This window comes from Protomyctophum bolini, assembly GCF_963924005.1.
Source record: "Protomyctophum bolini genome assembly, contig: SCAFFOLD_77, whole genome shotgun sequence".
Taxonomy (NCBI): Eukaryota; Metazoa; Chordata; class Actinopteri; order Myctophiformes; family Myctophidae; genus Protomyctophum; species Protomyctophum bolini.
The window spans coordinates 37,238-54,556 of record NW_027666171.1 but is presented as its reverse complement, the minus strand read 5'-3'; the positions used below and the strand labels follow the sequence as shown (position 1 = coordinate 54,556).

Genomic DNA, 17,319 nt, shown 5'->3' with positions numbered 1-17,319 from the left:
GATTGCCTCGCAGTCGCTGCAGTGGCTGCAGGACTGTCAACTGTCAATTATATTAATGTGCAGCCAAAATATATGGTACTGGTGGTGGTGGGCTGACTGGCTGGGTTAGCCTATACCTATCGCCGATGCGGTTCCCATGCACTTGCGCTGGGCTGGCACGGCACATTTGACATTCCAGTGACACGTCAGGTTTATTAAACGAGGAGGAGATTGCATATACCGTAACTCCAGAAAGACAAGTGCTGTTGGCCTGCTGTAGATTACAGTATATAGGCTACCCATGCATGTTGGGACTCTCCGCAGCTGCATTGCACTATAGGCTACTTTCCAACGTCATGGAAATATTCCAGCACAGACAGCCCAAATCCGCATGTATGCGCTCATGCAAAACACTGTTTAAATGGCTTAAATCAAGCACGATTTTAATTGTAAAGTTGGAAAGCTCCTACAAATTTCATATGACACAAAGACACATCTTGTATGTCTATTCCTTTTTCTTTTCTTTTTTTTATGTGTAGCCCATATACATACAGTTTTATATTAACATTTTAGGAGTGAATACATATGTTTCATGCCTTTGGCAGCCTCTCAGCTGGTCAAACAATGCTGCTCCGCCGTTCTACGACAGAAAAACAAGCGTAAGCAAGCAAATCGTACTTTTAATGCGCTATATTTAAAATCGGACACCTCGTTACTCGCTACAAATTAAATAATAAAATCTTATATTTGTCTTACTGGAGGAATGCGCAGTTGAGAATTGAACAGGGCTGCTCCACTCTCAGATAATAGGGGGGCGGAGTTGTGTTCTGCTGCCTGGCCTGCTTTGAAGACGGCAAGACGCACACACTGTGTTTTGTCACACGCATTCAACATGGATGACCGAGACACAGTCTTAGCAGAAGGATTTTTTATTTTTGTCCTTATTTATTTTCCCCCCCATGTGATTATAGTACAGCAGTGTTTCTCAAAGTGATGTCCGGAGACCACTTTGTCCGGAGACATGTTTCGTTCAAACCCAAATGCATTAAAGTTGCACATTGCATAAACAACAATGCAGAGGTTCAACTATAGCAATGGGGAACTGGGTGCCCCAGTGCTGGTTGAACCTCTGCATGGTCTGTTTGGCAACGCAACGTGGAGGTCTTGTGTTAATTATGCATGTTATTGGGGGTCCTGTATGTTATTGATGTTGTACCCGAACGCGTTCAAAGAACGATCGTTCACGAACGATCGTTCACGAACTCGTTCATATTTAGGGTGAACGTGAAGTGAACGTACTGTATTTCTGTTTGATGAACGTCATTGTGAACACGTTCATTTCTGGCGTGTGTGACTTTCGTTCAAGAGTGAGTGTTTCAATAGAGCCTTCCAGGCGAAATCCCCGGCACTAAAACACACCCTAAACATGCCTTAATATTTAGCGGAAAACCAACCAATAAGTCCCTATCCGACACAAATTAACTAATCTTTCTCAGCCGTCACTGGAGCGCGCATCTAGCTACTGCATGATGATCATGCACGCTGACAGACAGCAGACACTGTCCCAACTCCTAACACAAACACTGAGGGAACTTGTTGTTGTACACACATAATGTGCCACGAAAAATAGCTTCCAATAGCTTAGTTGGTTATTATCGCTTCGAGGAGGTACGTGTCCATAATATCGCCACGAACGGCCAACAAAAGACATCTCTCTTCCACAGTGAATGAAGCGCAGTGATGCCTAATTTATTCTTCGCCGTACAAAGTGTTCCGTGCTGAAAATAGCTGATATACAAGCTCACAACTCGTCGTATTTATACACATACAGTATATGTGTACAGTATAAATACTTCACTAAGATCAATATGTCAGTTTGTCACATTCAATAGATCCTGTGATCTTTTCAGATGAAACAACAATTTAATTGAACATGGTGGACCCTCTTGTAAACAAGTGTAATACTTAATGGTGTCGTCCACTCATATAGTAGCCTAACGGTCTTTGTATTGAGTTGTGCTTGAAAGGTACTGTAATTCTGAAAACTGTTAATACATACTTCAATCATCAATAATAATAATGTTATAATTATAACAGATAAGTGCTCTTACCTTCAACCTAGTAGTAACAGTAGTAGTAGTAGCAGTAGTAGTATTATAAACGTACGTTAAACTTTAAGGTGGTTCCAGGTTGTTGCTGAGCGGCGGTGAATCCAGATCCTCCAAACAGAGAAGCCGTCGCTCCACCGAACGGCTGTGGCGGTCCCGAAATCTATAAACACATTAATATAATATACACACCATCAGCTCTGTCTACAAAACAATACGACACACCATCAGCTCTGAGAGCTGCACTGTGTTGCAGAATCCATGGAAAAGTGGGTATTAACGCCATCTGTCGGTGGAATTTCACTGACAGAGGTGGAATTATACTTCTCCGTCCAACAGTGTTTCACAACAATGTTGTCAAAGGCGCGTGCTCTTCCACCCACTTCCGGTGAAAGGTTTACAAAATAAAAGTTACTGCGACGTGTCAAGTTAATTCGTCAAAAGTCCGACGTGTTTCCGCTTTCCTTTCAAAATACAACCGCAACGCCGGGAAACAGCCGATCTACGCTGCTCGGCCGCTCGGAACTGAGCATGCGCACTGTGCGTTAATAAAACGAAATAATAATAATAATAATAAAATGTATTTATTTATTTGTAGCACCTTTCATGAAATGAAATGCAGCTCAAAGTTGGCGAAAAAAAGAAAAGAAAAGCAGGAATAAAACATTAAAATAATAGCAGTAAATAATAGAGTGAGGACATTAATAACAATAGGTTTATACTGACCTGCAGACAACAGAGCATGTTACTCCATAGCCCCTCTCGGAACCCTACATAAAGCTTTTATGAAATTTGATGTCGCTTTAGGTAGGGTCCCTGGTCATGCTAAGATTTTCCAATGCGATTGTTGGAACGCGGATATACACAAACTCATCGTTTAGTCGATCGGCGCGGTATTACCACGCTTTTTCTTGTGTTCGTTTACGAATGTGCGAACTATAAGTACCTTACATACCTCTGATAAAATCTCCTGTGTCGCGGAAGCCGTTAAGTATTTTTAATCCATGTTTGATTAAAAATGCGCTTTGATTTCTTCTTGTTTATTTACCGTTTATTGTACCGCCTCCCGATGTGCGGTTGGCTTTGCGGGCTATGTCCCTGCCTCTGATCTGCTCCGTCATAGCTGTAGCACCACTAGCTAGCCAGATAGGCGGTACAATGAGGTGTCAATAAACAAGGTAGGAGGAAGCGACATTTTTAATCAATCATGGATTAAAAATACTTAACGGCTTCCGCGACACAGGAGATGTGTCGGTATGGTATGTAAGGTACTTATAGTTCGCACATCCGTAAGTCAATACATGAATAAACATGGTAAAAGCGCGCAGAAGTCCGTCTCATGGCGTGTTTACATTGTATTTGTGTGTGCGTAACTGGCGGCAGCCCAGCGTGAAACAGGACCCAATGGGTAAAGTCATAAAAGTGTCAGAAACTTTACTACATTCGGGTTCTGCTTGCGGGGCTAGTTACTCCATAGAGACATGAGTATTATTATTATTATTATTATATAGTATTAGATCCTTACTGACCTGCAGACAACAGAGCATGTTACTCCATAGAGACATGAGTAATATTATTATAGTATTATTATTATTATTATTATATAGTATTATATCCTTACTGACCTGCAGACAACAGAGCATGTTACTCCATAGAGACATGAGTATTATTATTATTATTATTATATAGTATTATATCCTTACTGACCTGCAGACAACAGAGCATGTCTGGCCATGTTGTGATTCCTTGTTTCACTGACTGGACAGAGCTTAAGAGTATGAATATTATACTCTAAGGGACAAACAGAGAAATCACTGTAATTCTTATTATTCTCACGTCTCAAACTCACTGAGTAACAAAGTTAACAGACTACACTACTAACTCACTGAGTAACAAACATCCGCAGATGTCGTACAGATATCTATAATTTAATTATAGCAACAAACACTAAACTAGTAAAACATTGGGCTGTGATTGTTGTGGAGGACGCCATGATTGTATAGTCCGTTTCAGAATTAGGTCCGGCTGGAAACAAGTTACGATGGTTGTTACAATACAACGTTCCGGATGTACTAGTAGAACTCGCTGGGCTTCAAGGGGTTGATTTCATAGAAAGAACCATGTTTGTAAAAAAAAAAATGACTGTATGAAACTTCACCACTCACTGCCTTAAAACTATAAAAATGAATCACACATTCCTGTTATATGAATAGAGTTGTGCTTTTGTGTTTTTGTCGTGAATGCTTGCATTTTCACAGATGGCGCACACACACATGGCTTGTAATTAGATTTGTAAAAGGAGTGTATTGAATATATAAATATAATTAGATTTGTAAAGGGAGTGTATTGAATATATGAATATAATTAGATTTGTAAAGGGAGTGTATTAAATATATAAATATAATTAGATTTGTAAAGGGAGTGTATTAAATATATAAATATAATTATATTTGTAAAGGGAGTGTATTAAATATATAAATATAATTATATTTGCAAAGGGAGTGTATTAAATATATAAATATAATTCATTTGTAAAGGGAGTGCATTAAGCTATTTACGCCATGAAGTGTGGCTGGGCTTTTGAATTTGGATTGCTTGTGCATAAACGAATGAGAGTTTTGACCACTAGATGGCACTGGTTGCCTACTGATGAATGCGTGCAGGCTGGAGCTGATGAGAAGGACGGTAGGTCAGTGTGGTTCACAATCTCTTTCATGTCAAGGACCCCCAAATTGACACTAATTACTTAATTAGCCCCGCGGACCCCCATTTGAAAAGACATGCCAGGGACCCCCATAATAAAAAATATTTCTTCGGCTCCTGCAGTGGTTCTCAACCCGTTTAATTTCAAGGACCCCCAGTTTTAGTCTACGGACGCCCGTTTAATGACATTTCTGTCTCTCTGGGACCCCCGATTTAATGATCTTCTTTGATTTTGTAAAATCAATGTTAATTTAACTCTGTGTACAAATGGACCATTTGGTTCCATTTGTACGCTCTCAGAGTTACAGACCCATAAGGTCCATTTGGTTCCATTCCTTCCTTTCACCTTGCTTCCTTCCTTCCTTCCATCCTTGCTTCCTTCCTTCCTCCCCTCTCCTACCTGCTCTCCTCTCTTTCTCCCTCCCCTCTCCTACCTGCTCTCCTCTCTTTCTCCCTCCCCTCACCTATCTGCTCTCCTCTCTTTCTCCCTCCCCTCTCCTACCTGCTCTCCTCTCTTTCTCCCTCCCCTCACATACCTGCTCTCCTCTCTTTCTACCTCCTTCCTTGCTTGCTTCCTTCCTTGCTTGCTTGCTTGCTTCCTTCCTTCATTCCTTCCTTCTTTCCTTACACACACACACACACACACACACACACACACACACACACACACACACACACACACACACACACACACACACACACACACACACACACACACACACACACACACACACACACACACACACACACACAGTATTGCACATGTAAACAGAGCTGCTAAATAAATCGGAGGTGTTTTTGTAGCTATAATATTGAGGAAGAAATACTGCTATTTCCTCCAACAAATTCGTCTCAAAACAGCTACTTATACCCGGTTTAACGATGTAATCTCTGACTCTGTACCAACAGAGTCTCTGTCCAACAGTATGTTTCCCAGAGGTTATTTTCTCAAGGCAATAAATCTCCTTTGAATTGAATGCGGTACGCGTGCGTGTGTGTGTGTGCGTGTGCGTGTGTTGTGTACACGCAGGTCTGTTGTAATGCACTGGGATGTAACTAATTATTTTAAGTATTTTAAAAATCACTAATTACATAACAATTTTGTCCTTTCCTTTGTTGAGTTTTGTGTTTTTATATTATAGCACTATTTGGGAATCATATTTGAAGGAAATAATTAGTATCTGCTAATATACTTACTTAATGTACCTGATTTTATTAGGCACCACTCCAAGTTCCTGCCATACCTGGAGAACTTGTATAAACGTCGGGAGAGTTGGGCACTCAGCTACAGACAGAGCTTGCCAACATGTGGTAATAATACCAACAATTTTGTGGAGGCAGCAATGCACGTCATGAAAGACATCTTCTTCAAGCGGACTGTTGCCTTCAACCTCCCACAGCTCTTTGACCTACTGACCTCCAACCTGGAGTTGTACTACAACGCTCCATTGACCAGTGTTGCTCTTGGGCAGCCGACATTACATATTGTGTTTTGGAGGATCCTGATGTAAACAAGTCTTAGTGCTTTTTCTGATTTTATCCTCGTATCAGCTTTTGCATTGACCTGTACCTTCGTTGAACTGTACCCATTCTACAAACTGTGAATAACATAACATAATCAATCAATCATTTTCTAATACCTTTTACAGATCAGTGACAGATGTTTTGAGGTGAGACTCACCACTGCAGGAAGCTCAGGAAAGACCTACTCAGTAGACATGACATCGGAGGTGTGCAGTTGTCCAGCAGGTGTTACAGGGGCACCATGCAAGCACCAGGCTGCAGTGATAAAAAGGTATAAACATTGCCTTTCCACCAACTTCCTGCCCATCACAACAGATGAAAGAAGGGCTCTGCTGAACCTGACACCAGGAGGTAAGTAAATGTATTACCTGTGAGAATGTCTTTTTTTATTCTCAGCTACAGGCCAAACCAGCTTTTGGATAGAGAAAGAATGAGTTTACATGGCAACTATTTTATTAACAAATATGAAATTATCTCTTTCAGGTGCAACATCCCTCGACCTTCTGCTGCAGCCTTTGGTGCCAGTGAAGGACCTGAATGGAGAGGGTAAGTTCAAAGTCACCCCATTCTGTGTTGCCTAGAACTGGAGGTCTGAAAAAAATGTAGTAACAGTAACAAGTACATCTCAGTGACATCAGAAAGCTGTACTTACTTCATATTGTTACTGTTTTTTGTCAGACCTCCAGTTCTAGGCAACACAAAATGGGGTGACTTTTTATTATTAGTATTATTATAGGAATGGGACACAAAGGGGAGGTCTATGCTGCTGTATTTTAACATCAGTTATTATAGGAATGGAACACAAAGGGCAGGTCTACGCTGCTGTATTTTAACATCAGTTATTATAGGAATGGAACAGCTAATCCACGCCTTTGTTTTTTCTTGGCTTGACTACTGCAATGCACTTTTTTCTGGACTGCCTAAGAAAACAACTGACAGATTACAACTTGTCCAAAATGCAGCAGCCAGAGTTTTAACTAGAACTAAGATGAGAGAACATATTACTCCAGTTTTGGCTTCACTGCACTGGCTTCCGGTTGTTTTTAGGATTGATTTTAAAATGATTTTACTTGTGTATAAAGCTCTCAATGGTCTCACACCTTCCTACCTACATGACTGCCTGCCTAAATATGTCCCAAACCGCCCCCACTGCTGGCCTGCTCGCTTTGCCTAAAAAAATGGCAACTAAAAAATACGGGGAAGCAGCTTTTTGCTTCTACGGGCCGACGGCATGGAACAAACTCCCACTGTACCTTCGTCAGGCAGACTCTGTAGACATTTTTAAAGCACAGCTCAAGACCCACTTCTACAACATTGCTTTTAATTGATCTTATCAAGTCCTTTTTTAATGTCTTTGCCTTGCTTTAAATTTTTTAATCCATTGCTCTGTAAAGCACTTTGAGCTGCATTTCATGTCATGAAAGGTACTATACAAATAAAGTTTTATTATTAGTATTATTATAGGAATGGGACACAAAGGGGAGGTCTATGCTGCTGTATTTTAACATCAGTTATTATAGGAATGGAACACAAAGGGAAGGTCTACGCTGCTGTATTTTAACATCAATTATTATAGGAATGGAACACAAAGGGAAGGTCTATGCTGCTGTATTTTAACATCAGTTATTATAGGAATGGAACACAAAGGGCAGGTCTACGCTGCTGTATTTTAACATCAGTTATTATAGGAATGGAACACAAAGGGCAGGTCTACGCTGCTGTATTTTAACATCAGTTATTATAGGAATGGAACACAAAGGGCAGGTCTACGCTGCTGTATTTTAACATCAGTTATTATAGGAATGGAACACAAAGGGCAGGTCTACGCTGCTGTATTTTAACATCAGTTATTATAGGAATGGAACACAAAGGGCAGGTCTACGCTGCTGTATTTTAACATCAGTTATTTTAGGAATGGAACACAAAGGGCAGGTCTACGCTGCTGTATTTTAACATCAGTTATTATAGGAATGGAACACAAAGGGCAGGTCTACGCTGCTGTATTTTAACATCAGTTATTATAGGAATGGAACACAAAGGGCAGGTCTACGCTGCTGTATTTTAACATCAGTCTTTATTGATTCTGAATTGAATTTTAATTCACACATTAATCATGTTACCAAGATTGCCTTTTTTCACCTTAGAAATATTGCACGAATCAGAGCCTATTTGTCTTTGGACGATGCAAAAACGCTAATCCACGCATTTTGTTTTTTCTTGGCTTGATTACTGCAATGCACTTTTTTCTGGACTGCCTAAGAAAACAACTGACAGATTACAACTTGTTCAAAATGCAGCAGCCAGAGTTTTAACTAGAACTAAGATGAGAGAACATATTACTCCAGTTTTGGCTTCACTGCACTGGCTTCCGGTTGTTTTTAGGATTGATTTTAAAATTATTTTACTTGTGTATAAAGCTCTCAATGGTCTCACACCTTCCTACCTACATGACTGCCTAAATATGTCCCAAACCGCCCCCTAAGGTCTTCCACTGCTGGCCTGCTCGCTTTGCCTAAAGAAATGGCAACTAAAAAATACGGGGAAGCAGCTTTTTGCTTCTACGGGCCGACGGCATGGAACAAACTCCCACTGTACCTTCGACAGGCAGCCTCTGTAGACATTTTTAAAGCACAGCTCAAGACCTACTTCTACAACATTGCTTTTAATTGATCTTATCATGTCCTCACTGTATTGCATTACATTACTGCCTTGCTTTTCTTCTTTTTTTCTCCATTGCTCTGTAAAGCACTTTGAGCTGCATTTCATGTCATGAAAGGTGCTATACAAATAGTCAAGTAGTCTGTCTTTAAATAATCATACGACTACTTTATTTGCATTTCACCTCAGACACTACTTTCAAGTTACTAATTACTTTTATACTTAATACAAATATAGGTAAATGTCAAGACTTGTCCCATCATATCTTTCCCCTGAAAGAAGATTCATATACCTATTTCAAACTAGTGTTTGCATGAGTGTGTGTGTGTGTGTGTGTGTGTGTGTGTGTGTGTGTGTGTGTGTGTTTAAGTACCATTCTCCAAACTTCTCTGTGATGTGAGAACACAAAATACGGACGAGGCAACGTCTCTGTATAATAGTTATGGATGGGTTCCTCGCATCCAGGCTCTTTGCATCAAGGGTCGCCAGGATCAGCTGGCCTTCAGTCGCGCTTATGAGAACCTGGAGAATATTCTGAGGAAATTGAAAGAAGGGACCACATTGCAGATATTGTTTATTACTCTTCAGTGTTGATTAAATAAAAAGTTACACCCAAGTCTTAAAAGTGGAACTTACAAATTGTGGAATGATATGCAGACTTTGGGGCATGACTTGCATCTGAGCCACAGGTGCCATTCGGACCTCCATGGAAGGTGTTGACGTTCCTTCGTCTATGGGTGGTGGAATTTCTTCTTCATCCATGGGGGATGGAGGTGTGGCAATTGGTTGCACATCATGTGGCACAGCAAGTTCAATCTGAACAGAAAACACAGGTTAATGTACCAAATAGTGACACCCAGAATTACCAGATGACCATCAGTAATGTAAATTAGTGCGCCACACGCCCACACCCAAGTAGCGAACTCAGAAGACTGCATAGAGTATGTATGCATGTTTGTGAGAGATGTGTACCAGAAAGGACATTCTCATGGCCAAAGTTTAGATAAATTGTGAAAGTAGTAAAGGATTTGTGTGCACATGGTGCCCCTATTCAGACAATAAAACACTTTGAAGCCCTTCACCTGAGTGTCAACTCTTGGTTGCATTCTTGGATCATGCAGACCTGTGGCAAATTGAAAAATATGTTTTGTGTACTGTGTACACAATACTGTATATCACTGACAGGTGGAAACAGTGCATCTCCACAATAGTTCTGTTATTACTTTTACAATTTTTTAACAGCCGATCAACAAGCTCACAACACGTCACATCGTGACACATTGAGAGCTTTCAGATCTGCTATTTTTTGTACAACACTGACAAAGTAGGAAATTCATTTACAAAAGCTTAATATGGAGATACACACGCTTCTGCCTGACAGCAACGATATGTAGACACATGGGAGATGTGGGGAAAAAAAACACTTAATGTACAATTTATCACATCCCAGTAGTCATTTTACAGAAACATCCCGTAACTGCATCGCATCCCTGTAGTCCATCCTCTCATTTATCAAACACATATTGATCATCCTCAAGGCAAAGGCACCTTTTAAGCAGCATTTAAAAAAGAAACACTATACAAATTGGAAAGATTGGCTTGCAACAAAAAAGCAACAAGTAGCAACACAACTGTCGTGTTAGTGAATAACATACGCGTGAGTCCGACTGTACTTAACGTGGATAGTATTTATTAACTGTCTCATAACATGTAAACAACCTGTCTGTCTGTTCCTGTCTCCAAGCCCATCTCCCGCCCGGTCGCTCCCCGTGATGTCATCACCTCTCGACTCTGTAGTCTTTCCCCTCATACCACAATCACACCACATCTCCCCTTTCTAGAATCAATGGGTAGACTGCCAATGATTCCACAGACCTTGAGGATTATTCTGCCTCGTGGGTGGAAGGTCTGCTCCTATCTGAGCCTGAACCAGACAGTCAAACACACACATAAAATATAGCCTTAGCCAGAACAAATCCACTTCAAAATCAATACTCAAACATCCATCCTATACTAATACTGTACTGTCCTCACTCTTAGGCCCTGCAACTGACTTAACATTTTCACAGTACAATAAAGCAATAACACAAACAGTTAGTTAGGTTTATAACTGGCTATTTGAGTACATTAAGGTTCTAACTAGGGTAGGTATTAGTTAGGTTTATAACTGGCTATTTGAGTACATTAAGGTTCTAACTAGGGTAGGTATTAGTTAGGTTTATAACTGGCTATTTGAGTACATTAAGGTTCTAACTAGGGTAGGTATTAGTTAGGTTTATAACTGGCTATTTGAGTACATTTAGGCTACACATGTTGCCCTATGAATGCTTCCTAAAAAATGCATTCTAAACATACAACGCAGCACTACAGCAGAATGTAGTCTCTGATGCCACCTGGTGGTGATAACCGACAACTGCAGGATGCGGCAGCGTGTATTTCCATCCGTACGAGAGGTGACGCGCGTCGAAAACAGCCAATGTTTGGCTCCGTCTAATCGGCAAATTTAGGAATTCCGGTTTGAGAGGGCTCCGTCTAATGAGCAAATTTAAAATTTCCTGTTTGAGAGCTAGCAAATTTAAGACATCCGGTTGCGTGTGCAGGGAGTGGTTCAGTGGTACCAGTAATAGATTACTCTTACCAGTAACATGTGCAGGGAGTGGTTCAGTGGTACCAGTAATAGATTACTCTTACCAGTAGCGTGTGCAGGGAGTGGTTCAGTGGTACGTGTACCAGTAATAGATTACTCTTACCAGTAACATGTGCAGGGAGTGGTTCAGTGGTACCAGTAATAGATTACTCTTACCAGTAACATGTGCAGGGAGTGGTTCAGTGGTACCAGTAATAGATTACTCTTACCAGTAGGGTGTGCAGGGAGTGGTTGAGTGGTACCAGTAATAGATTACTCTTACCAGTAGGGTGTTCTGGGATCTGTAGTCTTTGCTGGAGTTGTAGTGTCGTCGTAAAACATCCTCTATGGATTTATCTTCACACAACGTCTATGGCCAGAAACATACAGAAGTCTATGGATTTATCTTCACACAACGTCTATGGCCAGAAACATGCAAAAGTCAACTTCAAACAGCAATATGGCAAACAATGGTAACCGGAACGCTCGCCCCTAACGGACTAACTAACTAACTAACTAACTAACGTACCAAATACACAGTTATAGACTCATGACTCGCCCCATCCTCACCTTGAGCGAGGCGTTCCACTCCTGACAGAACCCGGCATCAGGGAAGTCCTGGGGCAGACTGAGCAGGCACTGGACTCGGCTCCGGTACTGGCTGAACGTGTGGCCGTTCAGCAGGTGGATCTGACGGTGAGAGAAACGAGACTTCACGCGTTTCTCAAACAACTCCAGAACATCCTAGATGGACGGGGAGGGGGAGAGAGGGAGAGGGAGAGGGAGAGGGAGAGGGAGAGAGAGAGAGAGAGGTATGGATGGATCATTTCTCTATATTGTAATAGTAATCATTGTTATAGAGTGTTTGTTCAATAACAGTGTCTGCCTGTCTCTCCAGCTCTTTTGCAAAAATAAAAAATGAAATAAGATTTTCATGGAATTAGAGAACCCAGGAGAAAACAATCATTCGTCTTAAATCTAACAACCCATCAACTCAGGGGTGGTCATTCATTCATGCCCACTTATCCCAAACACAAATCGTTCCATTGTGAAATGATGAGGTAACATTCAACCGACTCCTGCATGTTACTGATATCACAACAACGACAACAACACGCCACATCCCCCGCCTGCTCCTTCAACCCATCCATAACTGCAGAGTGGCTACATGTCACTTTGAGAAGCCCAGTAACGAGTGCCACCTGCCTGTCGGGCACTCGTTCGTGTATTTGCATTGACTTTGTGTGTAACCGCGCGGCTCTAAACCGTCCAAGTCTGAACGCACCATGAGGTGGTGCAGTTGAGGGTTACCAGTCTGCATGTGGATGTATTCTAAGGAGGGAAGGTTACCAGTCTGCATGTGGATATATTCTAAGGAGGGAAGGTGGGAGGGTTACCAGTCTGCATGTGAATATATTCTAAGGAGGGAAGGTGGGGGGGTTACCAGTCTGCATGTGGATATATTCTAAGGAGGGAAGGAGAGAGGGTTACCAGTCTGCATGTGGATATATTCTAAAGGAGGGAAGGAGAGAGGGTTACCAGTCTGCATGTGGATATATTCTAAGGAGGGAAGGAGAGAGGGTTACCAGTCTGCATGTGGATATATTCTACGGAGGGAAGGTGGGAGGGTTACCAGTCTGCATGTGGATATATTCTAAGGAGGGAAGGTGGGAGGGTTACCAGTCTGCATGTGGATATATTCTAAGGAGGGAAGGAGAGAGGGTTACCAGTCTGCATGTGGATATATTCTAAAGGAGGGAAGGAGAGAGGGTTACCAGTCTGCATGTGGATATATTCTAAGGAGGGAAGGAGAGAGGGTTACCAGTCTGCATGTGGATATATTCTAAGGAGGGAAGGAGAGAGGGTTACCAGTCTGCATGTGGATATATTCTAAAGGAGGGAAGGAGAGAGGGTTACCAGTCTGCATGTGGATATATTCTAAGGAGAGAAGGAGAGAGGGTTACCAGTCTGCATGTGGATATATTCTAAGGAGAGAAGGAGAGAGGGTTACCAGTCTGCATGTGGATATATTCTAAGGAGAGAAGGAGAGAGGGTTACCAGTCTGCATGTGGATATATTCTAAGGAGGGAAGGTGGGAGGGTTACCAGTCTGCATGTGAGGCCCAGAACGGCGATGGGAGCCTGGGCAGACTGGGAGACGTCCAGCAGGTTGTAGAGGAGGGTCTGGTTCTTGTGGTGGGCGAACAGGTCAAACTCATCCAGGACGAACAGCACGGGACGACTGCTGCTCCTGTCCCCTGTCAACGACAACAAGCACACCCAAACTCACCCAGTCTGTCCCCTGTCAACGACAACAAGCACACCCAAACTCACCCAGTCTGTCCCCCTGCTGAGACCCGACACCAGATTTAGGAGGAAGCCCAGATTCACCTACCTTTCTTCAACGCCTCTAGCAGGAAGCCCAGATTCTCTGCAAAGCTCCCCTGAAACCAACAGAGACATCATGATCAGTTTATCTGCCCATTTTCAACTTATTGTTTTTATACTAAATAAATATATGTTGAAACATTGAAGGAAGCATGAGCTCAGTTCATGGCTCTCCCCAGGCTGGCAGAGGGTGAGTACTAGTGCCCAGGATTACAGTTTAGGGCAACTGGCACCGTTGAGAAATGGGATACATTTTTAACCGGAACCCTGTAAGATGGTGAGTTCATTTTAAATGGATTCAGGAACCCTGTAAGATGGTGAGTTCATTTTAAATGGATTCAGGAACCCTGTAAGATGGTGAGTTCATTTGAATGGATTCAGGAACCCTGTAAGATGGTGAGTTCATTTGAAGGGATTCAGGAACCCTGTAAGATGGTGAGTTCATTTGAATGGATTAATAAAATCGCCTTGAATCACCTTTCCGAGTTGACTTTGATTTTAAATTCTTATTTTTGTGTGTTTTATTGCTTTTAATTCCTAATAAAGTATTTTTTGTCACCATGAAGCGGCTTTGAGAACTTAGAGAAGAGCCACAGTGTATACAGTACATTCCAGGTATTAGTATTATTAAATGAAGGACACGGTTATAATTATGACGACAATATTTGCATTATTAAAATGAAGGATAAAATAACGACAACACTCACAAACACTTTGTCACCCACGACATTCTCCAGGTTCAGCTGTCTGGTGATCTCCTTCAGAGCAACTCTGTCATCTGTCTGCAGGAGACCTGCACACACACACACACACACACACACACACACACACACACACACACACACACACACACACACACACACGTGAACGACTGACATAGAAACACAGCTTTTTCAGAAAAACTGTCAGGATGTAGAGAAGACATTTTTAGAATCTGATCTCAGGTCAGAATGAAAACTGTCAGGACGTAGAAGACATTTTTAGAATCTGATCTCAGGTCAGAATGACTTTAATGGGTTAACAGCAGACGTGAGCACCAACCGTTGAGATGAACCTGCAGCAGGTTCTTCTTCACTTCCTCGTTGTCCAGCAGCTCTCTCAACACACACTTCAGCAACTACAGAATGATGTCATACAGCACATTAGCATGGTCTACTACGAGGTATTTAATGATGTCATACAGATACAGTACATTAGCATGGTCTACTACGCATGTAATGATGTCATACAGTAAGTACAGTACCATGGTCTTCCCCGCTCCTCTCGGTCCAACGATGAGCACAGAGTTACTCTCTCCATGAACTGCTGTTCTCCTCAACAACTCCAACAGGTGCCTACAAACACACAGAACTACATTACCCATGAGCACCGAGTTACCCTCTATATGAACTGCTGTTCTCCTCAACAACTCCAACAGGTGCCTACAAACACACAGAACTACATTACCCATAAGCACCGAGTTACCCTCTATAATGAACTGCTGTTCATAATAGTTGGATGAAATTTGTAACCCACTTGAAAATCTATGATCTGTTTGGTAAAGATTTGGTAAAGATTAGCAACGATTAGGGCGACTGTGGCTCAGGAGGTAGAGCAGGTCGTCCAATGATCCATGGGTCGGCGGTTCGAATCCCGGCTCCTCCCTGTCTGCATGTCGAAGTGTCCTTGGGCAAAGACACTGAACCCCAAATTGCTCCCGATGTGCTGGTTGGTGCCTTGCATGGTTTCCGCCGCAATCAGTGTGTGAATGGGTGAATGTAATGCACAATCTATGTAAAGTGCCTTGGATAAAGGCGCTATATAAATTTACCATTTTACCATTATACTATGGCAGCCCCTGTAGAACATTGGCAGGCCAGTGGAACCTACTTGTGTTGAGACTCCAGACCCTCGGGCTGCTCTGGAAGCTGCTGGTGACAGAGTCGTCTCCTCAGTATCGCCTGTGTCTGCAGTGGAGAAGATATACAAGCAACACTTCACATTATATTAGCCTTTTCATGTCACGCACCCCCTAGAAGGAGCTCACAGCACGCACCTGCTGGTCTAGACAATCCAACCTGTGTCTGTCTGTCTGTCTGACAGACAGACAGACCTGTGAGATGCATTCTCCTACAGACAGACAGACAGACCTGTGAGATGCATTCCCCTACAGACAGACAGACAGACAGACCTGTGAGATGCATTCCCCTACAGACAGACAGACCTGTGAGATGCATTCTCCTACAGACAGACAGACAGACAGACCTGTGAGATGCATTCTCCTACAGACAGACAGACAGACAGACCTGTGAGATGCATTCTCCTACAGACAGACAGACAGACCTGTGAGATGCATTCTCCTACAGACAGACAGACAGACAGACCTGTGAGATGCATTCTCCTACAGACAGACAGACAGACCTGTGAGATGCATTCTCCTACAGACAGACAGACAGACAGACAGACCTGTGAGATGCATTCTCCTACAGACAGAGAGGTGTCCTTCCCTTTCCGTTTAGCGCTGCTCATTATGACGATGATGATCCACCTGTACAATACTGTACAGTACTGTACTGATCACGATGATCCACCTGTGCAGGGCAATAAAACAAGCGCGTTACAGTGACATGACGTGCACATCGTTTATCCAAAAGCAACAACGATAACTGTACATATCGTTGCTGTCGTGCAGAAACAGCTGTCGGCTCCATAACTTCACTTTTATGTGTGTTTTTTGTAAATGAAGTATACTTGAAGTAGCCCTGGTGTTGGAGAGAACTCTCGCCATTGCTCTGGATGTAGCCCTGGTGTTGGAGAGAACTCACTTAAGTACACCTGAGGTATTTGTATTTTACTTGAGTATTTCCAATTTAATACCAATACTTTTTTCTCCCTAGTATCCATTACATATCAGATCCAAACATTGTACTTTTGCTCCACAAGAACCTTTAGTTTACTACAGTTACTTTGTAGAGTAGTGATTATTATTGCACGAAAATACATTAACCTTTTCAGCACTACGTTTCAGCCACTATAATATATTATAATAATAATATATGTGAGCTGCTATACTTTCAAAATAAATAAACTAAAAGGAGATCCAAGGCACTCTGTAACTGTTCCAGTGAAGTTTAAAAAGATTTTATTGTAATAGCATCAGCTAGGAGAAAAAACCCCAAAAAACTTTTGCTTGTAACATTGATTGATTGATTGATTGAAATATGTATAAACAGTTTGCAGAATTACAGTACATTTCAAGCACAACTCAATACATACACTGTTAACTGTGAGTGGACGACCCAATAAACAAGCATTAATACACTTGTTTACAAGAGGGTACACCTTGTTCAATTCA

At 41.9% G+C, this 17,319-nt stretch overlaps 1 protein-coding gene across 1 annotated transcript; it reads right to left on the bottom strand.

Annotated features, from left to right (window-relative positions):
• Window positions 1–9,231: 9,231 nt before the first annotated feature.
• On the bottom strand, window positions 9,232–16,558 carry LOC308312048 (origin recognition complex subunit 4-like; the record flags this gene model as incomplete). The annotated part of the gene is made up of 12 exons (XM_080794452.1): window positions 16,431–16,558; window positions 15,855–15,931; window positions 15,229–15,319; window positions 15,027–15,102; window positions 14,693–14,778; window positions 13,993–14,041; window positions 13,704–13,855; window positions 12,169–12,342; window positions 11,882–11,968; window positions 9,609–9,788; window positions 9,346–9,506; window positions 9,232–9,244 (listed from the first exon to the last, which is right to left on the bottom strand). Exons 1-12 carry the CDS (start codon window positions 16,491–16,493, stop codon window positions 9,232–9,234), a joined length of 1,209 nt encoding a protein of 402 aa, XP_080650578.1. The 5' UTR covers window positions 16,494–16,558.
• Between the last annotated feature and the right edge of the window lie 761 nt (window positions 16,559–17,319).